A 21,575-nucleotide genomic window follows, 5' to 3' on the forward strand; every position below is an offset into this window, starting at 1 on the left:
GATATTGTAAAAAGCTACTTTGTGTTTTTTTAATTTTATTGCCAGGAATTTGCGGTGGTATTTTAATGCATAACAATAAGCATAGCAGGCCTAAGCAAGACTGTGTATATAAAATTAAATATTACAGTAGGAAATGTGAAAAATGTGTTTTTAAATTAAAAGTGCTCAACTGTGTCTGAAACTAGTATAGTATATAATGTGCAAATAGTAATAATTATTATTATATGTAGCATTCTGCCACCTTTTCAATCTCTCTGATCTAATATCAGCAGGATTTCTCCTAAAAACAAAACAAAGAGACTAACATTACAACAGAACCTGACCACACAGAGCCAATGATTTAGACTTGTATGGAACACTGGACTCTTATATATAATTCTTCTGTGGCATCACAGCATGCCTGTTGATGTGGAGTCTGTTTTTCCTTTACTCAGATGTTTCATATTTTCATTCAAATTCCAATTTAAAAAAGTAAAATTTACGTTATAAATAACTTAAATTATAAACTTTCTTTCATTTTAGCAGTACATTGTCTAATCTGGAAAGCAAGTGTAAGGATTTCTAATTTTGTACTTCCCTAAAATGAGAACCAAACTGAAAAAAATGATGAGACATGTTTACTGAAACTACTTTTATTTTTGCGTACACAGTAAAAACAGTATTAATGGTCAACATTTCAAAACAAGCTGACAATTATGAAGAATATGTGGCTATAGCAGTAACGATAACTTCAGAAAGTACAATCTGTAATCAAAGTATGGCACAAAGAAGCTCAGTGTACACTTCATATATGGTGCTTTCTGTGTTTTGGTTTTACCATCGTAACAAAATAATTTATAACCTTTAACCACTACACTAATATTGTTTAATACTGTGTTTTTTTAATTAAAAACTATTCATTCATTCACCATCCCATCTCAATTTCTGATGAAACTACATTAGGAACTCTTCATAACGTCTTCTACTTTCATTCAGATTTCTTATTGTACAATATACATCAAACACTAATAGTAAAATCAAAAATCTCTAAATGAAACATGTTATAGCTTCTCCACTATTGTGTGATATAGTCATTGCTGATTATTAGTGCATGTAATGACAAGGTGGTACGAAGGAACTCATTCATCGTTTCAATGTTACAACTAAAAGTAAGAGCAGTGATAAAAAGCTGAGCTCATCACAGTTCAAATGAAGTAATTGTGCAGCATTCTTTACAATACAAATAAATGGCACCTGAAATCAGTCTAAATACTTTCACCAGACTTGAGTGAGAAAGCTGTAGCCCTGTACAACAATCTATCATCCAAGCAGAGCATTTTCAAAGTGCAGTTTGATCCTGCCGGCTACAAAGAAACTATAATAACAGTTTCACGCTCGGCTTTGTTTGGTATCTGGAAGAAAACGATATGAACTTGAGAGTAGGTTTGTTGGTACGACATATTTTCTTTTCACAAAATATGTGAAAACTATAAAAGGCTATAGAAATCCAGTAACATTGATTCTTTAAAAAGGCACAGCTACATTGTTTCTTCATACTGAACCCATGAGTTTTGACTTGCAATGGCTGGACACCTGACATAATATCTGACATAAGGTTTGTTGGTTGTCATACTCAACACTAACAATGCTAAGGCCTTCAACAACAGCTTCACAAAAGCAGATTTTCAAATGATAATAAGATTAATTACATTTTGATATGGCAATAATAGGTGGTACAAGCAGCTATAAAGGGCAAAAATACTGTCAGCATGAATCATCGTTTCAGCCATAAAACCCTGTCATGTTCGGGGCTTCAGACAGCCAATAAAAGTGTCAATCCTTATAAAGCTCTAGCTTAAAATCTTACTCATTTAAACACGTCTACATTAACATTTACAAAAAATGAGGAGGACTTCTGATGTTACAAAATGAAAGTATCCAAAACATACAGTGTTTTGTCTTGATATTCATTCCCATCATACACTGAGAGGAATGTACGCAGTCCAACACATCTTACACTGTATATATACAAAAATATTCCATACTCGGAAGGTTTTTCTGGTACGGCAATAACGATGTGTGACGGGAACCCTCTAAATACAGTGCACAGTAAGAAAAGAATACAAATGTTCTGTAACATTTAGTTAATGATCAAATAATACTGAAATGTTTGAAAAGTCTGATAAAATGAAGACTTTCTGTATATTTTGCTCCTCTCTCCTGCTTTAACAATGTTTGATAGTATCTAAGCAGAAAGCCCCCCTGAGAGTGACGTATGATACCTAAAAAACTCACATTTTGTGGACTTCATTACCCTGGTCCCATCATCCTCCTCTATGCCCTGTTACATAATACTCAATCGCTGAAATCTAAAGACAAGATCTATTCTAGGCAAACAGAGAATGAGGCGAGGCCACAGCACTAAAATATATCCCTCACCAGAGGTTTAAAGGGTGTGTTTAGTTTGTTTTGGACCACTACGAAGTGCGCTCTACATCTCTACTCATTAGAGAACTGCAGTTTGTTTTCATTAATTTTACATTATCAGCAACTGATTTAACCAAACAGCAAAAACGTTGCCTTTGACACACAGTGCTTTCTAATCAATATCTTTTTCTTTTCTGACAATACAGTGTGCTAGACGTTGACTTCAGGTAGCTGTCCGTGGCGAAAATTAAGTACATGCAGTACATTATATTTGAGACTAAAAACATGTTCTTCCTCCTCTACACCTATTCTCCCCCTGAGATTTCCAATTATAATGGCAATATTGACAATTTTCTACGGTGGATTTTTGTCTCTCCTGAAAACCCATATCCCTATTAGTAATTCTGAGGGCTGTCGATGTACAAAGCCCCCATCTAAACACTCCCTCCCCCCTCAAGCTTGTGGGTCAGCTTTAGGTGTCAAACCAATAAAGGTTCCATTTTGAGGATCTTCCTTTTCCTTGTCGCTGACTGGAGAGTAAGAAGTGTCGTCTTCAGTGGACGCCTGTAGTGGAAGATTGAGGATATGAAGAACAATATTAAAAACTCAACTCATCTTGCTTTGTACAGGTATAACTGTAATCAACAGATCTTCCTTTGCTAGTGATGTTTTTTACAGTTCAGATTTAGTGTTGCTCCATTATGTTAATGTGTTAAAACACAATATGTTTACTGTTGGTGAAAGTCATCAAAATGCATATTGAAAAATTAGATTAAAGATGCATATGAGCAATAAAGACTCAATATAGTAAGACAGCTTTGATAAAGTGAAGAGAATATAAAAACAAACAAAAAAAAACATGCAAAGTAACAGTATTGACTTACAGCATAAAGAGGCTTGGTAAACACAATGCGTTTAACTTCATTCTGCACAGAGACACACAGTGATAAATACATGCACAGGGCCATTAGTGTGTGGTTAAGCAATTAAATGAATTATGCAAACGATTAAAACCAATTACTTACTGGGACAAAGCATGCAAATAGCAATGTTATAATAATAAAATCAGGTAAGAAGGGGGGTCATACCTCCTGCTTGCGAGCCCGGGCCAGAAGGATGATGAAGACTATGAGCATAATGGTACCCAGTCCCACAATAATGAGCGGGAAGTTTGACACTAGAGTGACAATCAGCAGCAGCTTTTGTACTCTCGCAGCAGACACATCATCAATCACCACACTCTGTGTATTAGAGACAATGTGACAGATACATTATGAAGAGGAAACCTTATTACTTACTAGTGACCTGTTTAGCTTGATTACTTTCTTCTGGTTTAGTCCTGATTCATGTTATTGAAATTTGGTTTCAAAATGAACCTCCCAGACTTAACCACCAATTTGAAGTTTCTTTTCCTTTCTACACAATAAATATTTAGTTTATTAACTCAAATCACTTTGTTGACTCACTCTGGTCAGTTACTGTTTCTTGTTTATTTCTGACAGCGATGGAAATTTACCTGCCCATACTTTGAACATTATTATTATTCAGCCAAATACTCTCAAAGTCACTACAGGGACATTGAAATATTTACAAAGGGAGAAGATCAAAGTATTTAAATATTTACAAGCTCAAACTAACTTTGTACACATAAGCTATCGGACTCATAGGACGACACACTAATCCAGGGATCCGGAGATAAAGAGTGAGAGAGAAGGTCAAATGTGCCCCACCTGCTACACCTACTGACTGCCTGAGGAGAGGGAGAGACCCCGGCCCTTTTGGCAAAAGAGCCTTGGACTGCAATTACACTGAGCAGTATGTATGGGAATTAAATACAATATAACATATTATATTGTAGTCTATATATTAATAATATATTTGAATATTGCCTTTTTAAATTAGTTGATAGTTGCATTTTAGTCACTAAGAGAGAAAAAAAGTACAGATTATCCATATGGCAGCCAATACAGTGGATTTCCGTACATGGATTTTGCACCGATATGACTATGCAAAGAACTTTGCATAGATTTTGCCTCAAATTCATCAAGAAAAACAGGAAAAACATACATTTTGTTCATAAAATATAATAACATCATGAGGATTCACTAACTCATAATGTCACTAACTTATGGTGACTGTCAGTGTCTGTTTCAGCACATCTTTAACAGTTTCCTACCTCATTGAGGAACATGACGGGAAAGATGGTTTCGTTCAGTCCTCTAGTTTTCCTGTTATGGATACAATGAAAAGAGCGTGAAGCAATCATGTGCAGTACAGACACACATGCACCGGTGCATAATAGTAATAATAGTGTTTGGTTTGTGTTTGGATGCAGATACTTACGGGAATCCTGAGATCCTGCTGATCAAGATGTTTACCTGTGCTCTCTTATTTGCACGCACAATCACTCCAGTGGTCTGCATGCAAAAAAATAACGTAAATCAACAAACAAAAAACAAAATGAAATCTATGACACTATCTTGACTGTACTGTACTCTACTGAGTACAATGTTGATAAAAACCAATGTAGATTTTACACTTCTGTACTACTACTTATATGCCACTAGGTGGTGTAGTAGTAGTTTCTAATGTGGCATGGTATTCCTTTCAACACAATTTGATTAAATGAGTTGCTCCTACATATTTTAATAGTAGATTTAAATGATGAGTCGCAGCTTTAATGTTTCTCATCATAACTGCAGAGTAAAAAGGTACATTTGAGGCTGACAGATGGTGTCCTGGTGGCCTACCGGGTTAAGGTCGAGGTACGTTTGGTGATGCTCCCTTTGAGGGGTCATTCCCTCAATGGCATCCACGTATTTACTGTCTGCTAAATGAAAATGAGGAAAGGAGGCGACCACTGGGGCACCTGTGTGAGGAGGACAGAGGACAGAAGGAGAGAAACAAAAAGTGAAGTAACAACATTAAGCTGAGCAAAGCATGATGTATATATCTACTGTAAATAAATGAGTCACAGCAAATCCGATTTATTAAGTGGAGCAAATGTCAACTATGACAAACTGTGTGCTGCATTCTCTGTGGCAATGTTACCTCATCTCTAATTATGATTTAATGAATTTCTCTTGAGATGCCATACGCCTCCATAACGGGGTATAACTAATTAATTTGGCTAATTCAGTATTCTTATGTCAATATAGATATCATCAAATGACACTGGCAATAATTAATGGCAATATTAATATGATCTCAATATCTTAAAGCAGTGTTTCTCAGTTACTTGTACCTTTCTTAGGTACTTCTATCCTAGAGGGAATTTAGAGTACTGCAGGGGGTCGTTCAGATTTCTTTTTAAAATGTTAATTTTAAAAATGTTGTATCGAGTTCAATTAAAACTATAAATGCATGTTTGATAAACCACATTTTATATTTATTACATTTTAAATGTAATTAAATGCAATTAACTGCTGTAAACTGTCAGCTGCTGCAAAACCTTATTAAAGTATTTCTGATTCTGATTCTGAACCTCACGGAAGAAGAAGAAAAAGAAAGCAACACACACAATCATGTTCGTGATGATTTTAGTTCACTGGGAGCAGCAACGTCTATGATGAAAACAAAGCAAAGAAACAGACTGTGCCTGGAAAAGAGTTTAATTACTGCAGTTGTCTGCCTGACACGGACAATGACAAAGATCTTCAGTGAAGCACGAGCACATGTTTCTCACTAAATTTATAGTGGAACACAGTTCAGTGCAACTAGACGGCTGTTTTATTTCATAATGATGCCAAAAAATTGGTTTGGCATGAATTTAGTGATGGATTCTATGAAATTGATCATTTGTGTTGTTAAATAAATCAGACACTGATCTTGCAGCGATGTATTGTACCTCTTTATGTTCTTATCTTTTTTTTTCTACCAAAAATGTAGTATGTGAAGTATATTTTCAAAGGGGGTACATTATTTAAATTCATTCAAGAATGTCAGTCTTTCCTGTAGGGAAACTGAAGAACAAGCATGTAGTTTCTATGTAGCCTTCTTGTTCAACATAATATATCTAGACACAGACTGACAGATGATGGTAGACCTTTCATCATTCCAAAGGTTGAGATGGTAATCAAAGTAGCAGCAAAGAAAACTTTCATCCAAATATCACATTTCCTGCTGTTTGATGTATAATCTAATCAGAACATATCGAACTACAGAGCATTTGGGAAGAGTCCTCAAGAGACAAAGAGATAAAATATGACCTCTGCCGCAGGACACACTGCGTGTTACTATGGGTCATTCTTCCCCCCCAAAAAAAAGAGAAAACAATTGGTACACAAAAAGACTCCAGCCCACACACCAAAAATTAAGGGTCATATCTGATGTCCAGATAAAGAATCTTGTTCCTTCCTCATATTGTCAACAGGGAACATTGCGTTAATGCAATATGTTAAGTGATTTTTGGTCACTTTCCACCTATGTAATGTCGGATGGAGTCATTCTGTCAAATCAGTCTGTTGTTCAACAAAAACACAAAGTAGTTCAGCTTGGCGAGAGGCCCTTGTGTCTCAGCAGCAACAACAAGGTCAGATGGTGCCACAGTTAAGAGGTGCTGATGAAGTGGGGCAGAGGTGACAGTTTTCCTGCTCTTGTGTTTGGCAACAGACGTTTGACAAAAACATTGGACACCCACAGTCACCTGAGAGGCTGTTCCCGTGACAACCCACAAGGTCAATGTAGCGCAAACACACACACACACATATTTGTATCGGTATACTTTAATCGTTGTGTTCATTCCTCAACACCTCACCCTGAACTTAACCCTCTGCACGCTCTTTTAAATCCTTTTCTGCTGAGTAGAATAAAATGCCTGTTATTGGCTGGACTAAATTTGTGTCATGACCTCGATCATTATTATTATCATGCATACATTTACTACAAGTCAAGTATGCTTCACATTTATGTGGACTGCCGCCATTTTTGTCAGCACTATTCATATTGTTCTGCAAAATGTGTAAAACATGTTAAAACACTGGTATTGTTCTTTCACAGGGGAATAATAATCTTTAAGAACTGAAACAATTTGGGCACTAAGGTAATGTGTGATCATATTCAAGGCCAGAATCAGGTGACAGGGCTTAACGCCCCTCCAGCTACTGGGCAAGTCATGGTCAGATGGTGCCTGAGTTGTGGAGGGGGCTGGAGAGCTGTGTCACATGGGTCATTTAGAGGGTATTAGTGCTGGTGATAGTGGGAAGGAAAACAAAAGGAGGATTTGACTGATAGTAAGAAAATGTGTTTAAATGGGCTTGGTAGAAAGGAGAAAGAACAGATCAAAAAACAACAATCTTAGGTAGCTTTCAAATTATAAGTGACGTGTTCATTAGGTCAGAGTGTAAGCACAGAGGCTTTGTTTAGGAAGTACAGCAAATTAAAGAAACGGAAGACTGGAGAATAATGAAATGTTGAATTCATGGCAGGTACAACGAGTAGTGGGTGCAGAAGTGAGCATTTTGAGAGTGGCATGTGAAAGAACAGAAGTGTGGGTGAGAAAAAATACGCTGCACAAGCTGACATTTACCTTTCCGACAGGGACTGACTTTAAGAAGGCCAGTTCCCAGACACTCTTGTCGGCTGACGCAGAAACCCTCATTGGCCGGGTTCTCCTCTTTGCTGGCCAAAACAGAACGTGGTGGTGTGAAGCGGTAGGCTGGGATTCCTTTCACCTCTACATCTTTCTCAAACTCCATGTAGATCGACCTGGAGAGTAAAGCAAGCACATTACAGGAAAACATTAAATAAAATCAGTTTTCTTATTTATGATCCTTTTTCTCTTTATTGTCAATATTCGATTTACTTGAAACTCAAAATGCAACTGTTAAAAGAATATGCATAAAATATGAAAACAAAAGGAATATTGCATCGAATCCTCCACAGGGATTGGTGGAGGCAGCATGAAGCTTTACAGAATTACCGTAATAATATGTCTACATATGTCTAGTGCATTAATATTAAAACCATTTCCAGATGGAGACACACAAACACTCATTAGCTGAGTGCTGCTCGGTGTCAAAGTAATTATATTTCACATTAGTGGTTTGCTGCACAGAATAAATACATACAAATACACAAATTCCCATTCTACTGGTGTTGGCTCCTGAGACACCTGTTCACTAGCAAACACAACCTCTCCTCGTATGATCTCCCTGAGTAAACAATGAAATGGCCACTAAAAGCACAAGAAGTCAGATTGCGAGGCCGAACCCATAATTCAGTGTTGAATTATGACGATTATGAAGAGAGAAGCTGGCGGGGTACGCCATTATGCTGAAATCCTGTTGGGAGTATTTCTTTCATTACAAACACATTGAGGGAATAATGCTAGTTCCGGTGGTGTTGACATTCCTTTTGTTCTGGGACAATTATGTTTTAATGTTTTTACAGCTTCCAAGGGAATTACATTATTGAGAGCAGTTCCTCCTCTATACTCGCTCTATATATCTGCAGTTCTGTTCTGCTTAGGGAATCCCGATGATTCTTAGTTAGAACAAAGGGGTCTATACAGTGTCTGCCAACTGGCCGGGAGGATGCGGCTCTTTGCTACACGGCCCACCATTCGTGTAACAATACTGTACAGACCTTTCCCTTGGCCTTTGTGAAAGAAGCTAAGTAAAAACCCTCATGTGTTTCTTCACTATAACAGGATGCTGGAAGCCTCAGCCTTGTACTGCTGGGCACGAGAGACTGTAACAGCGAGAATTAATTTCAGATAAATGAAGCTAAGATGAGGTTCTTTGGGAATCCTTTCATTGTGTGGGAGCCAATATTTGCCACACCTGATGAGATTATGTATTATAGTTGTCAAAATGTTCAAAGAGAATTGAAAGAGGAGTGTTGGGGGAATGTACATGATTTAAATCTGCATGAAACTTTCACTGAAGTTTATAGTGTAGCTGAGGAACAGCAGTCTTGGTTGCTGTCATGATTTGGGGCGACTAAGACCACTATGGCAACAAGTTATTTATTAATTTATCTATTCTGTGTCATTCTTAAATTTTGTTCTACTATACTTTGTATTTATAGTTTGTTTTTATTTTATTTCATTTAGTATTAGTATTATTTTTTTAATCTTTTTGGACAATTGTTGGTCAGAATTTATTGCAATTGCAGTCTTTTAAATGAAGGATTATAGCTAGAGCAAAGATTAATGTATGGCAAAAGGCAAGTTGGTATTTGAACAATGACACCTGTCTGCAATTCATCAAAAACTTGAGATTTCTCTGGCTCAGCTGTCAGTTACTGGAGCAAAGGGTCACTACTCGTCAGGTCACAGATGGGAATTCTCACACTTTTTTTATCCTACAGATCAGTCCCAGAAGTCATTTAACTAAAGACATGTTCTACACACGTGTTAGGCTACTCTTACAGGGGCTTAGCAAGAAAAACAAACCTGTCAAACTGCCAAACTGCCAAACTGTGTGAAAGGGTGACACATAAAACTTAATGGAACATTTCCTCTTTAAATTATGGCATAAAGTGCAGGAAACAGGACGGGAGCCTTCCCTTTGGTCACAATAACACAGACAGCCATGATGAACCCCCCATGTGAGGAGTAAGTAGGTGAAAGTGTAAACCTTTGGGAGAGGGTTTTTGACTTACGTCCAATCAGACTCAAAGGTACAACCAAGCCTCTCCAACAGATTCTTTCCACGCTCGCCAAAGAGGAGAACATGTCTGAAGCAGCTTGTGTTTTTTAAGCTCAGGGTTATTTTCTAAACTTTTTCTAAAGCTCTCATCATCAGCTAGAAGAAGTACACAGTTTCAGTGTTAGACTTAGAATTTGCGAAATAAGACTCCAAGGAGCTATTCATCAGTTAGTCACTCTGGGAGGCAATTCTCTTTAACATTGCTCAAGATTTCAATGAGGTCCTGATTTGGAACGCCTCCAGAGGATCCTCCAACAACCAGAATGTCCTTATAAGCATTAGCAGTGAACACTATCTGGCAAACATTACTTTGAACTACTTGACTTTTTTCAAATTTCACATGGAAAGCATAATGAAATAATGATTTGTTCCAGCTGGTCAAGAACAGAAATCTTAACAACTTTTCTTTGCCACTGCTGAATATGTGCTCAACACAAATCAACAATGCTTTAGGGGTTTTTGTATTTCATGTTTTTATTTTCGCTCTCACGGTTGTCCTTCCCCCTCCTCACTCACCCACCTGCTATCTTCATTACTGCGCATTCCTCTTTAGGTAAGCCTTTCCATAGAGTGTTTCCTGGAAACTGGCATGTTAGTGTTTCAAAAAGCCTCCACAGTATAGGTTGTAAAGACTTGGTGAGAAAACAGACATCACCTGTGGTGCTGCTTGTAAGTGATCAGGATGTTATGATAACAATCCATGGGATCCAAGGCCTGTGAACGTATTTCCATACCAGACATAAAAGCCCCTCATCATGCCGTGAGTTGAGTCCAACATTTTCAGACCAGGTCATATACCAGAAATAGACATTGCTTCATAATCTATCATAACCACAACATCCTAAAGTAAAATATCATATATGGAATATATGGGTAACAGTGGGAGAAATCTAAAAATAACCACAACCTCATGTTGTGTCACTCATGTTTAGACGCAGACTCCGAAACTTTCATCCGTCAATAAAGTTTTTAGATTTTTTCGCACCAGTCAGATGAGGACAGCACATAGATAGAGAGGGAGAACGACAGCACACAGACAGATAAGGGGGACAGCTCAGCCTCCTGCAGCCACGGTGCAAAATGCAAGAAGTGGGCAGAGAGTGAAAGTAAGGAGTGAGATACAAAGCGACAGCAGGAGCAGACAGCTCCTATATCAGCAGGTGAACTCTGATTGTTCTTGACACCTTGGATCCAATATTTCCTTTATCCTTTTCCACTTTCAAGAGAGAGGACCACAAAATCATCCTGATTATGTGATGATCCCGTCTCGTATTGTGGATTTGGAACAAATAGAATAATAACTCACTTGTAAGAAAATGTAATAGCAATTATTGAGTGCGGTTATTTACATATCTAAAAGTGATGCCAAATGGGAGCATTAGCTGCAGGGAGGTGCTGTGGTGCAAGTGTACCTGCAGAGGTCTGGAGTGAAGATATAAATGCGTTCATCCTTGCTCAGCAGAGAATGAAAAGCACTTCCATCGGATCCATTGATGTTGTTGCTTTGGTCGGACGTCCAGAAGTTCAGCTTGCTGCAAAACAACATATCGTCACAAACATGAGCTTTTAATGTCTTTTTAAAATTGTATCCAGAGATGATGCCCAACAATTATGCAATAAAAAAAGCTTAATGTTTATAAAGAGGGGATTCATTTGAGAACTGAAATGTATGCATGTTCATATAATAGTCCCACTCCAGGTTTTACTTTTTAATATCAGTTTTACTAGTGATGAAAACATTGGAAATCCCTGATATGTCAGATTGTGTTACAGCTATGCTAGTTTCTAGGTGACCAAAGGCACACAAGGAAGACATTTAATCAACCATAGAATTGGTCTTCCAACCATTCCCAGTGTTTGCTCTGCCTCTTAACTCTGTCCTGAACAGATATTAAGGAGTTAATTATTACCCTTTTGCCCAAAAAATTAAAAAGAAAACACAAACACAAAAAAACACAAAAATACTCATAGTAAGTCACAATAACAATGTTTTGTTGATTTTTGGCTGCGTGTGCTGTTTTGTACATTCAATGTCAACAACATAATGATCTCCATCTTGATAACAGTAAATAAGAATGAAATGTTTTGATGATCAAACATGTTTTTATCTGTCATTGTTGAAAAAAATGCTTTGCCAGGAATAAGAAGTGTATCTAGAGACTAAAGGGAAAATAAGAGAATAAAATGTGATAAGAAAGGTCAATAACAAGCCATTATTAAGGCATTCCGAATATCAGGATGTCCTGCCCAGTACCCGCTACTGTGGGCCAGCAGCCCAGACCAAAAGACACACAACCAGAGATAGCCAGCCAGTACTCCCTAATTATTGGCAGAAAGCAGTAGATTTGAGAACATTTTAAATCCAATGATTACCCAATGAAGTCTCATTACAGTGGATGAAGACAGAGGGGGAGTGTGTGTTTGTGCAACAGTGCCACCTTTCTCCTTTCCATGTTGCGACGCGGCCATAATCCATGTAGTTCTGCTCCCCAGTGTGGTAGACGAATTCCCCGCTATGACTTCCATTTTTCTAAATAGATCCAAAGATTGAAGTCATTAAAATGTGTTAAAAAACACACAAAATATCTCAAAACCCAATTAAAATATCTTCCAATAACAACATCCAGCTGAGGTTCATCAGCTTTTATTATTTGTAGAGCTGTACATGCCTTGTACATGAGGCCAAAGACCTTCTCCACTTCAGGATTGGAGGCGGAGACACGGACCAGCAAGGGGTCTTCGTAGCCCCACAGCAATTCCTGAACAGTACGAGTAGTGAAGATACCGGACCCGATAGCGTTCATCCACATCGACACCAAGCTGGACTTGAAGAAACTCCCTTTCAACTTTGTCATTACAGCCTGAGAGATGGAAAAGAATGAGAGGTGAGGTAGAGGGTGGGATTGATAGAGGTTGGATTGAGGAAACCAGAAACAAAATGTAGAAAGAAGTTACTGAATACACACTCTACTTTCACCCACTTGGATTTACACTTTCCTCTACTTGTCTAAGACCTTTAGTTGATGACTCACCCAAGCAGGGATGTTTACAGTGGTGATCATATCCTCAGTTGGGTCACCCACAGACTTCTCTCTCAGGAACACAAAGCTTTTGATAGTGTATGCAGACACCTTGGTGCCATTTTCAACCATGCTCACATTGTCCTTATACCTGTACTCCCTGGGAAAACACAATAAAATGTAAGATTTTCTTTCTTTTTTAGTAGTAAGCAAGTACTTGGCTGAAATAAGTATCCAGGACAGATAATGTCCTTTTTTATGGGTAAAATGTGTCAATATCTCTTCTCTTGGTATCAAAAGTACAATTCTGTAAATACTTTTTTTTAACAAATATAACAACTTCTAAACAACCCATATCAATTTCATTCATACCAATACAAATAATTAAAAATGAATGAGTGTTGAGTGAAATTCTTTTTTTAACGCAACATCCGTTTGAGATTAGGTAATCCAAACATTTAGAGGTTAGGGGTAGATTATCCTGACGCGCACTGGGGCTGTTGTAACATTTTTGGTGCTGCAGCAGTGAACCTTGATATTTATTTAAGGGTTTCAGTGGGTGCATTAGAAGCAACTGCAAATGACTAATCGACATAAAGTTTATTGTCAGGACTCACATGACATACTGGACAGCATAGGAAACAACATAGTGTATATATCGCTGTCTGATCTTTAAGCTTATAAATGAAAAATAAAATTAACCATTGCCACCTTTTTAAGCTTAAAGTAAGAGTGGCTTCATAGACCAAAAGAGAGGAAGCAGACAGGCAGAAGCTGATGTCCCTTGTTCAGTTTACATAGGTGCTGAGCAAATAGCGGCCACATTTCAACAGCACTGCAGGAAGAAACCTTGTGAAAAAAATAACAATCAACTCCTACATTAAAAAAGGTGCAAAACTGACTGAGAACTGAGAATGACTCGTCAATCACAAGGTAGCCACGCTCTAAAGCATACCCTGCGTCTATTTTACTCTAAATTGGACCATAATTTACTAAATGAACATAATGCTGTATAGAAGAAGACTTGAAACTAGCGATTGAGACCATAAACTCATTCGGAAACTGTTTACTGAGCTAAGGAATCAAGTGATGAGTATGGTCATTTCTCCATAAGACTGCATGGTATTGCTTTTTATTGTGGCCAATGGAGCTCCTACTGCTGGCTCTTACATAGAAAGCAGGTTTAAGACCCTTCTGCGTGCCCTACCTGTATGTGTAGGGTCCAACCTGCTTGACCTCTGGCTTGGCCCCTCCAAGGAACTCATCCACATTGGTCACGTTGAAGAAGAAATACTCCATGTAGACAGGAGGGGGAGGGGTTTTCCATGACTCAAACACACGGCTGCCCTCTACCAAAACGAGCTCCTGTTGAGACATTAAGTATATATGAGTTTAAATAATAATTCATAATAATTAGATCAAAGATAATTCATTCAGACAAATACATGTGGTTGTGAAAGGCGACATTTCAGTTTCAAATTAATGCGGAAACAGTTCAAATATGATACACACAAAAAATAAAACACACTCCTGCTCCATATATGAGTTTATTGTAAACAGAAGTGTTTTTATTTTGTTAGCTTTTAGTTGATGCATTTTCTGTGCAGGTGCAAAAAGGTTTTGCAATGGCGAAACACATGTTTTGAACATGGAGCTTCCACAATCTGTAAAAACAAGCCAGAGAACAAAAACAACCTTGGGGGGTCGTGGAGGGGAGCTGCTGTCTGAGCGTCAGACAAGAGCATTGGCTGCACACATGAATGGTATTAGGGGAGACCCTTCCACGGTTTCATTGTCAGCGGTTGCCAATGACGACAGGCACTCAGGGAGAGGCGCTGACATATCATGTGATGCAGAGAGCTGGATGCCTACTGGTTGCACAGGACTGCGACCTTAATGATCTGAGCCACATTCCTCTGTACTGAACCTTATGAGGCCTTGGAAATACAGCGCAGGCACACAATGTGTACTACCCTGTTTCATTACACAGTTTGCTAGAAAGTTGTCACAGCAGATGCCATTGCCTCTGGACAAGGATGACCTGATTCATTGCGGGAATCTTTTGAGGGAGTGGAAAGCATAAGGGGTGAGAGGAGAAGGAAGGGGGCGAGAGGATTAGTATTTCTTTTGACAACACACATCATGGGGAAATCTCACTTTGGCCTAATTGTGTCAGATTTGTGTTAAAGTTAAAAGCAGTACTACAGTATAAAATGAGCCCAAAAGAGTTGAACACACCAACGAGTCCCATTATTTCGGGGGAGTACAGCCCACCTCCTACTTTGGGGTCCCTTCTTCTGGTTCAGAGACAAAAGTTTAGCTGAGTAGCCAAGGACAATAAAGCTGTCACCTTAGATTGAGGAAGGAAGAGCATGGTCTTTCTATGTCATCCTTTCATGCTTCAGACAATCAATATGGTAACCCTCCCAGCGTGCTACATGAAATACAGCGTGGAAAACAGGAACAAAGGAACCCTCTTATCTCACTACTTACCACAGCTACTCTTACACCACTCCCTATTTGAAAACACATGTAGCAGGTGAATACACAAATACACATACTGCTAGCGCTTTGATGTTGAGACAGGCAAAAACATATACGTGAATAACACCGGGCCACAGCGAGAGGCTATTCATTAAATCCTCCAGTCGTGATGCACAAGCTGCTGTTACAGAACCCATGAAAGGCACATTATGGTCAATTCGGTTTTATATTGACCATAACTCTCAGGGGGCCAACTGCGGGCATTGGCTGTAGTGGCTATAGACTGCATACGACGCATCTCCACTTCTTCCCACTGTACAAAAGTGAAAATATCTCAGATACAGCCGTTGCTATCTTGCGCTGGTGGCATCATCTGGCGCCAGAGTCTGCACAGTATTGATTGGGGTTATCAAAGTCCTTCCCATACATCTGCCCAACTGAATCTGAGAAACCCCCTTTTTATAGCAATACATATCTGATTAAAAGCAAACACACAATACATCAGCATGACGAGCACTAAAATGACAGAAATTTATTTGACGTGATTTTATTAGTTTGGTCCATGTCCCATATGCTAACAGGCAGGCAGCAGGGTAACGATACTTCTGTCAGCCAACGGGGGGCGATAAGAGTTTTGGCTTCACTTTTGGGGAGCAGAAAAACGCTACTTTCCACTGCCTCAGACTTACCATTGTCCCAAATTGAAATTCTTTTTTGATTTTACATAATAAATGTAGTTTAATAATTTTGTTTCAGTAACTCACATCACTTCATTGACTCACTCTGGTCTGCCATGGAAGTTCTGCTAGTTGTTCTCTGCTCTTATATCTGAATAACAAACTCAAATCATCCTAGGTGTTTGGTCTCAATCATCGTCATGTCAAAACTTTCCCTGAACAGGATATTCATTTTTCCAGTGGTATAAATCCATTTGATTCTAATGGCCCCTTTCCCTCTAGTGTCAAAAAGCTCCAGAATAAAGCCAAACACTTCCCCTTTTAGAGGTGGCCTTCCTGGCTTAAAATAATTAGTTAAATTGAGAATAAAAACTCTGTATTGTTAAAAATGTTTCTGTCAAAGCTGAAACTCAGCAGACGACCAGAAAGGCACCGCTAACCACTATGTCTAGTCTATGTAAAATTACCAAATTCCTCATCAGGGACAAGTCATTTTTCACCATCACCTCAGCCATCAGCAGGTCATTGCATACTCACCCCTCTTGACTCACATGGAAGCTGAGGGGCTGCCAACCCAGCCACTTTCCCAATAAACCTTGCAGTGTGAAAGAGGCTTAACACACAAAGAGAGTCTACTGCTGGGCGCGTCTCTATGGAATGAGATCCTTCACTGGTGCAACTGGGGTAAGGGCAGGGCTAAATACAGCTGAAATAAATCACACTGCCAGGCCAATAAATAACTATCCGTGTCTGTGTGTAAGGGATAAGCATGTGCCTCAACACCCCCCACACGCACATTTTACTGAGTGAGACTTTGTATTACAATTAAAACCTTTGACAAGATTCTTTTACATACATATATGTCTGCCTGTTCATGTAATTGTTACCCTTAAGAGGCAGAAACTACTTAATGAATGCTTTTAATATGTTTCTCTGACTCTGCATGTATAAAACAATGTGAGAGATTAGTAAGACTGCTGAATAGAAACCAAAAGATGAAGCAATTTCATTTTTGAAGGCAATGTCAGCTAAGGTCAGCCAGCATGTGTTATTACTCAGTTAACAGACCTTCATACACACACTCTAAATTTACTCTGAAAAGCATCAGCACCAAACTAGTTCAGAAATGTCAGCAGCCATGACCTCTACATAACAGCATACCACATTTACACATAGTTTGGAGTTATACACAGAATCTGAACTGCTTGTACGTAAATATGGTTGTTAAACAAGACTGAACTGCCAGTAAACGTTTTGTATTTATTTTATCAGTTACTCCCAACAACGTGGTCAACAGGCGTGGTCAAACATCATCCCTGTTCCGAATTCAGCTCCCCAGACTTCCCCCAGAACAACCATTGTCCCAAATTAAAGTGCTTTTCTTTCTTTCTACATAATAAATATAGTTTAATAACTTAGTTTTGGTAACTCACATCACTTTATTGGCTCACTTTGGTCTTGGAAGTTCTGCTAGTTGTTCCCTGCTCTTATATCTGAATAAAACATTTAAATCATCCTAGGTGTTTGGCCACAATCAGTTTTCACCATTCTTTTAGTCATTTGTTAAGTTACTGTTTATTGTTTATTTCTAACTGTTTAATAAATGCAGTGTAAATGAATACCTGTTTCCGGCAGGTATGCACACACTTTCTTAGTATTTAGCCAAATAATTGCAAACTCAGTGGTAGTACTCAAGTAAAAAGTTTAAAATGTACAAGGAAGTGAGAAGATCAAGCAAACTATTTAAGTATTTACAAGCTCAAACTAAGTATTTACACATAAGCTACAGCAACACACTAATCCAGATATCCAGAGATAAAGAAGAAGGTCAAACATACCCCTCCAGCCACACCTAATGACTGCCTGAGGAGAGGGAGAGACCCCGGCATTTCTGGCAGAAGAGCCTTGGACTGCAATTACTCTGAGGGAATCAATTACAATATATTTGAATATATTTCTCGCCTTTTGCCCGATGGTCTCGATTTCAAGCACTGCCATGCATCTGCAGCATATGATTAACATACTGATATCTCCTGCTGCCAATTGCCTTAGAAACAATTATAAAAGTCAAAGAAAATGTAATTTTCTTTCAATTGAACAATTTTCTGCATTAGGTCCAATTCCCAGCACTAGAACGCCTTGAGAATATGAGTCCTAACCTCTAAAGTCAATACTAAGCCTCTCTGGTAAAAGCCATCTGATACCTGTTATGAAGAAGCAGGTTGGATATGAAAATAAGGATGAAGGTGTGCCATATGATAACACTGAACGAGGGCCAGCAGTAGTTTCATGCTTACTCTGTTATCAAAGTAAAGTGAACCTTCTGGGAAAGCTTTGAACTTGACTTACTAACACAGTCTGAAATATTTGAAATCCAGGAAATCTCAGGACTTTTTGATCAAAGGTATGAAGTTCATTAGTGTAAATGTAAAAAAAAAAAAAACCCAAAAACTTCTCAAACATGTTTACTGATGCAACCCGAACAGAACTACTACAGATGTCTGTATTTGCTGAATGAATATCGATGTTTACTTAAAGGTCCAGTGTGTAACGTTTAGGAGAAATGGAATATAATACAGATAACTATGTTTTCATTAATGTATAATCACCTGAATATAGGAATTCTTGTGGTTATGTTACCTTAGAATGAGACTACCATGGAGTTCGCCATGTTGAACCGCCACGTTTCTACGGTAGCCCAGAACGTACTAAACTAAACACCGGCTCTAGAGAGGGTCTTTCGTACTTTTCTGCTATTTTCACGGCCACCATAGTTTCTCCTGCATAGAACAGCCCGTTCTCATTCCCAGGTCGTCAAATACAGACGTCAGCTGTGGCGCTAAATCCTTCACACTGGTCCAATAAAATGTAACTAAACCCCTAAAATCTGCTAGCTCCCTCCTTCCTGGCTAATTTGAAAAATGAAATGCGGCAGAGGAATCATTTAGGGATCGCCAGCTAGAGTGACACACTGGTTACAGCTCAGTGTACCAGAATACAGCTACCAGTGGTCAGAACTAACTGAGCTAACCAGCCGTGAGCAGCTGCTATCGGCACTCCCATTATAGATCAAACAACAAGATGCATTTGCCAAGTTGAGGGCCACAACTGAGAAAACTTCACTTGTTAACACGCTTCTTTTACATTAATCTCAGCTCATCTGTAAACAATTTATAGAAACCTTTCATCATCAGCCACTGCTTTTCCTCAAGACTTCAGGAAACACAAGCAAGTAAAGAAGAAAACATGATCACGACTTTGACAAACGCAAAAATTAAATAAATAACAAGCAAATTTAGAAATACATTCACTGTTCACCAAAGACACTGCATGTCACTCAACATAGTGGAAGTTTCCCGGGTGCAAAGTTGGGTTTTTGATTGTGAGTCAAATAAAGGAAACATTTTCTCACTATGAACTAAACGTTCAGTCTCCCTGCTGGTAATTACTGCTGTTTCCCCTTACTAATACAATATTGAACGACTACTAAAGAACTAGGAAAATCTTTAGTCAGGGATAGTCCTATTTCCTAAAGTGTTTGCACCAAATAATTAATTTACATACAGAAAATAAATCTGCAGATTCATTTACAGTGTGACTTATCAATTTTTAATTAAACATGAAACGATTAGTCGATTAATCGATAAGCCGATAACGGCTACTGAAATAATCGATTCATTGTTTGAGCCAATTTTAAAGCAAAAAAAATATTGTGTTTCAAGTGTTTTAGAGACATTTTTCACAATTTCTGACATTTTATAGACCAAATAATTAATGTAGAATGAAAATAATAAGAAGTTGAAACTTTATATTCAATATTTTTTCCCTCAAAGGAAATGATGTCATTAACGTCATGAACAGAAGATGACCTCTTTACCTCTCACATATTTATTTTGGAGGCTGTTCTTCAGAGTTCAGATCATGCTGCTTAACTCTAATTACCCGTATTAATACATGAATTTCAGTAATCTCTCTGAGTGAGGCTTTGTAAATCAAACCACATCAGCGCGTAACGTGTGACCAGCTCCACTCAATTACAAACTACATCTTTGCTGACAGGTAGTTCAGTGGCGTGGACAAAAGTTCCCATTGATTCAGAAAGTTTAACTTTTTCTCGTTATGCACTGATTTCCTCTCAGCAGTGGACTTCAAGCTTTTTTCTTGTGATGTGTGCTGACCAATACCAAGAACAAGCGATACTGACCAGGCACTCCCTTGTTCTTAGCTGTGGAATTTGCCTCGGAGCCAACTCCTGTCATAATGGCAATTACTGCAGGCAGAGACACAAATCACTGGGCCATTAGGGATTTCTTTGGATCTACCATCTGACTGAATGCATGGAAATGGAAATGGACCTGTGACTGAAACAAAAAGTGGCTGACTAATCTAATTGTGGGGGGAAAAGAAAGCACTGACTGCACAATAAAGGTCGCTGAGCTCTCAATATCCTCCTCCATCTCCAAGAGTTTGAGCCACTCCTTCGACACACAACCCATTAATGTCAATTAACCACAAACCATAAAGTTAATGCTAATAAACAAACAGCAGCAGAGAAGACGACAAAGTCTGGACTGCTAAGTGTGTTATTGTTCATTTTCTTTGGCACATTTGAATCACAATGCAGTGAGCATTTGAGTCAAAGCCCCCTGGTGTGATCTCACTGACCTGTAATGTAATGAGTGTAACGGTCTGCACTAAAGATAGGGACAGCACACAGTGTAATCCCATCATTAGAACAATGTTTTCTCATTCAAATTGCTTTATAAAAGTTTGGTGTTTAGTTTTTTTTTTTTTTACCTTCTTGAGGCGGTTGTGCATTAACGTGCGGAAAACTTGACCCACAACCAAGCCAAACCCAACGACCAGCAGGGTGGCACAGATGATCCCGACCGCATATATCGTGCAGGATCTTCTTGTCATGTCTGCAGGTGGTAGCCAAACACACACACACACACACAGAGAGAGAGAGAGAGATGGGGCTGCGCGGTGGGCTCCTTTTCTGGATGAATGAAAACTGTAGCGTCCGTCCGTTGAGAGCAGCAGAGAGAGAGAGAGATGTGTCTGCTCAGGCTGTGATATCAAGGAGCTCCACACTTCTTCTTGCCACGCTGCTTCTCTCCCTTTTTGTTGTTGTTGTTGTTGTTGTTGAGAAGTTTCTTCTGGGCTGGAGTAACGGTTGTGTCTGTCAGCTCGCCGGTTTCCAGAAGTTACCGAAGCGTAAAGTTTTTTTGTGTGTGTCTGAAGTGGTTAACCATAAAAGTGTAGCCGGGGTTAAATCGGTCTGAGGTGGCAGCAGCCTAAAAGCGTATACAAGACAACAAAAAAAAACATATGCC

The 21,575-nt window shown here is 38.7% G+C and overlaps 1 protein-coding gene across 2 annotated transcripts; it reads right to left on the minus strand.

Moving 5' to 3' along the window:
- Window positions 1-616: 616 nt before the first annotated feature.
- LOC118332413 (lysosome membrane protein 2-like) lies at window positions 617-21,575 on the minus strand. Of its 2 annotated transcripts, XM_035667682.1 has the most exons (13): window positions 21,037-21,575; window positions 14,286-14,443; window positions 13,091-13,238; window positions 12,728-12,919; window positions 12,497-12,588; window positions 11,471-11,590; window positions 7,934-8,112; window positions 5,157-5,275; window positions 4,750-4,823; window positions 4,583-4,634; window positions 3,495-3,647; window positions 3,291-3,332; window positions 617-2,970 (listed from the first exon to the last, which is right to left on the minus strand). In XM_035667682.1, the coding sequence occupies exons 1-13, from the start codon at window positions 21,157-21,159 to the stop codon at window positions 2,860-2,862; spliced, it is 1,563 nt and encodes a 520-aa protein (XP_035523575.1). In that variant the 5' UTR covers window positions 21,160-21,575; the 3' UTR covers window positions 617-2,859. The 2 variants fall into 2 exon arrangements, with proteins under 2 accessions (XP_035523575.1, XP_035523576.1); XM_035667683.1 differs by lacking the exon at window positions 3,291-3,332 and having other exon boundaries at window positions 21,037-21,574.

This window comes from Morone saxatilis, unplaced genomic scaffold (assembly GCF_004916995.1).
Source record: "Morone saxatilis isolate NCDOM2014 unplaced genomic scaffold, NCSU_SB_2.0 Contig21, whole genome shotgun sequence".
NCBI lineage: Eukaryota > Metazoa > Chordata > Actinopteri > Moronidae > Morone > Morone saxatilis.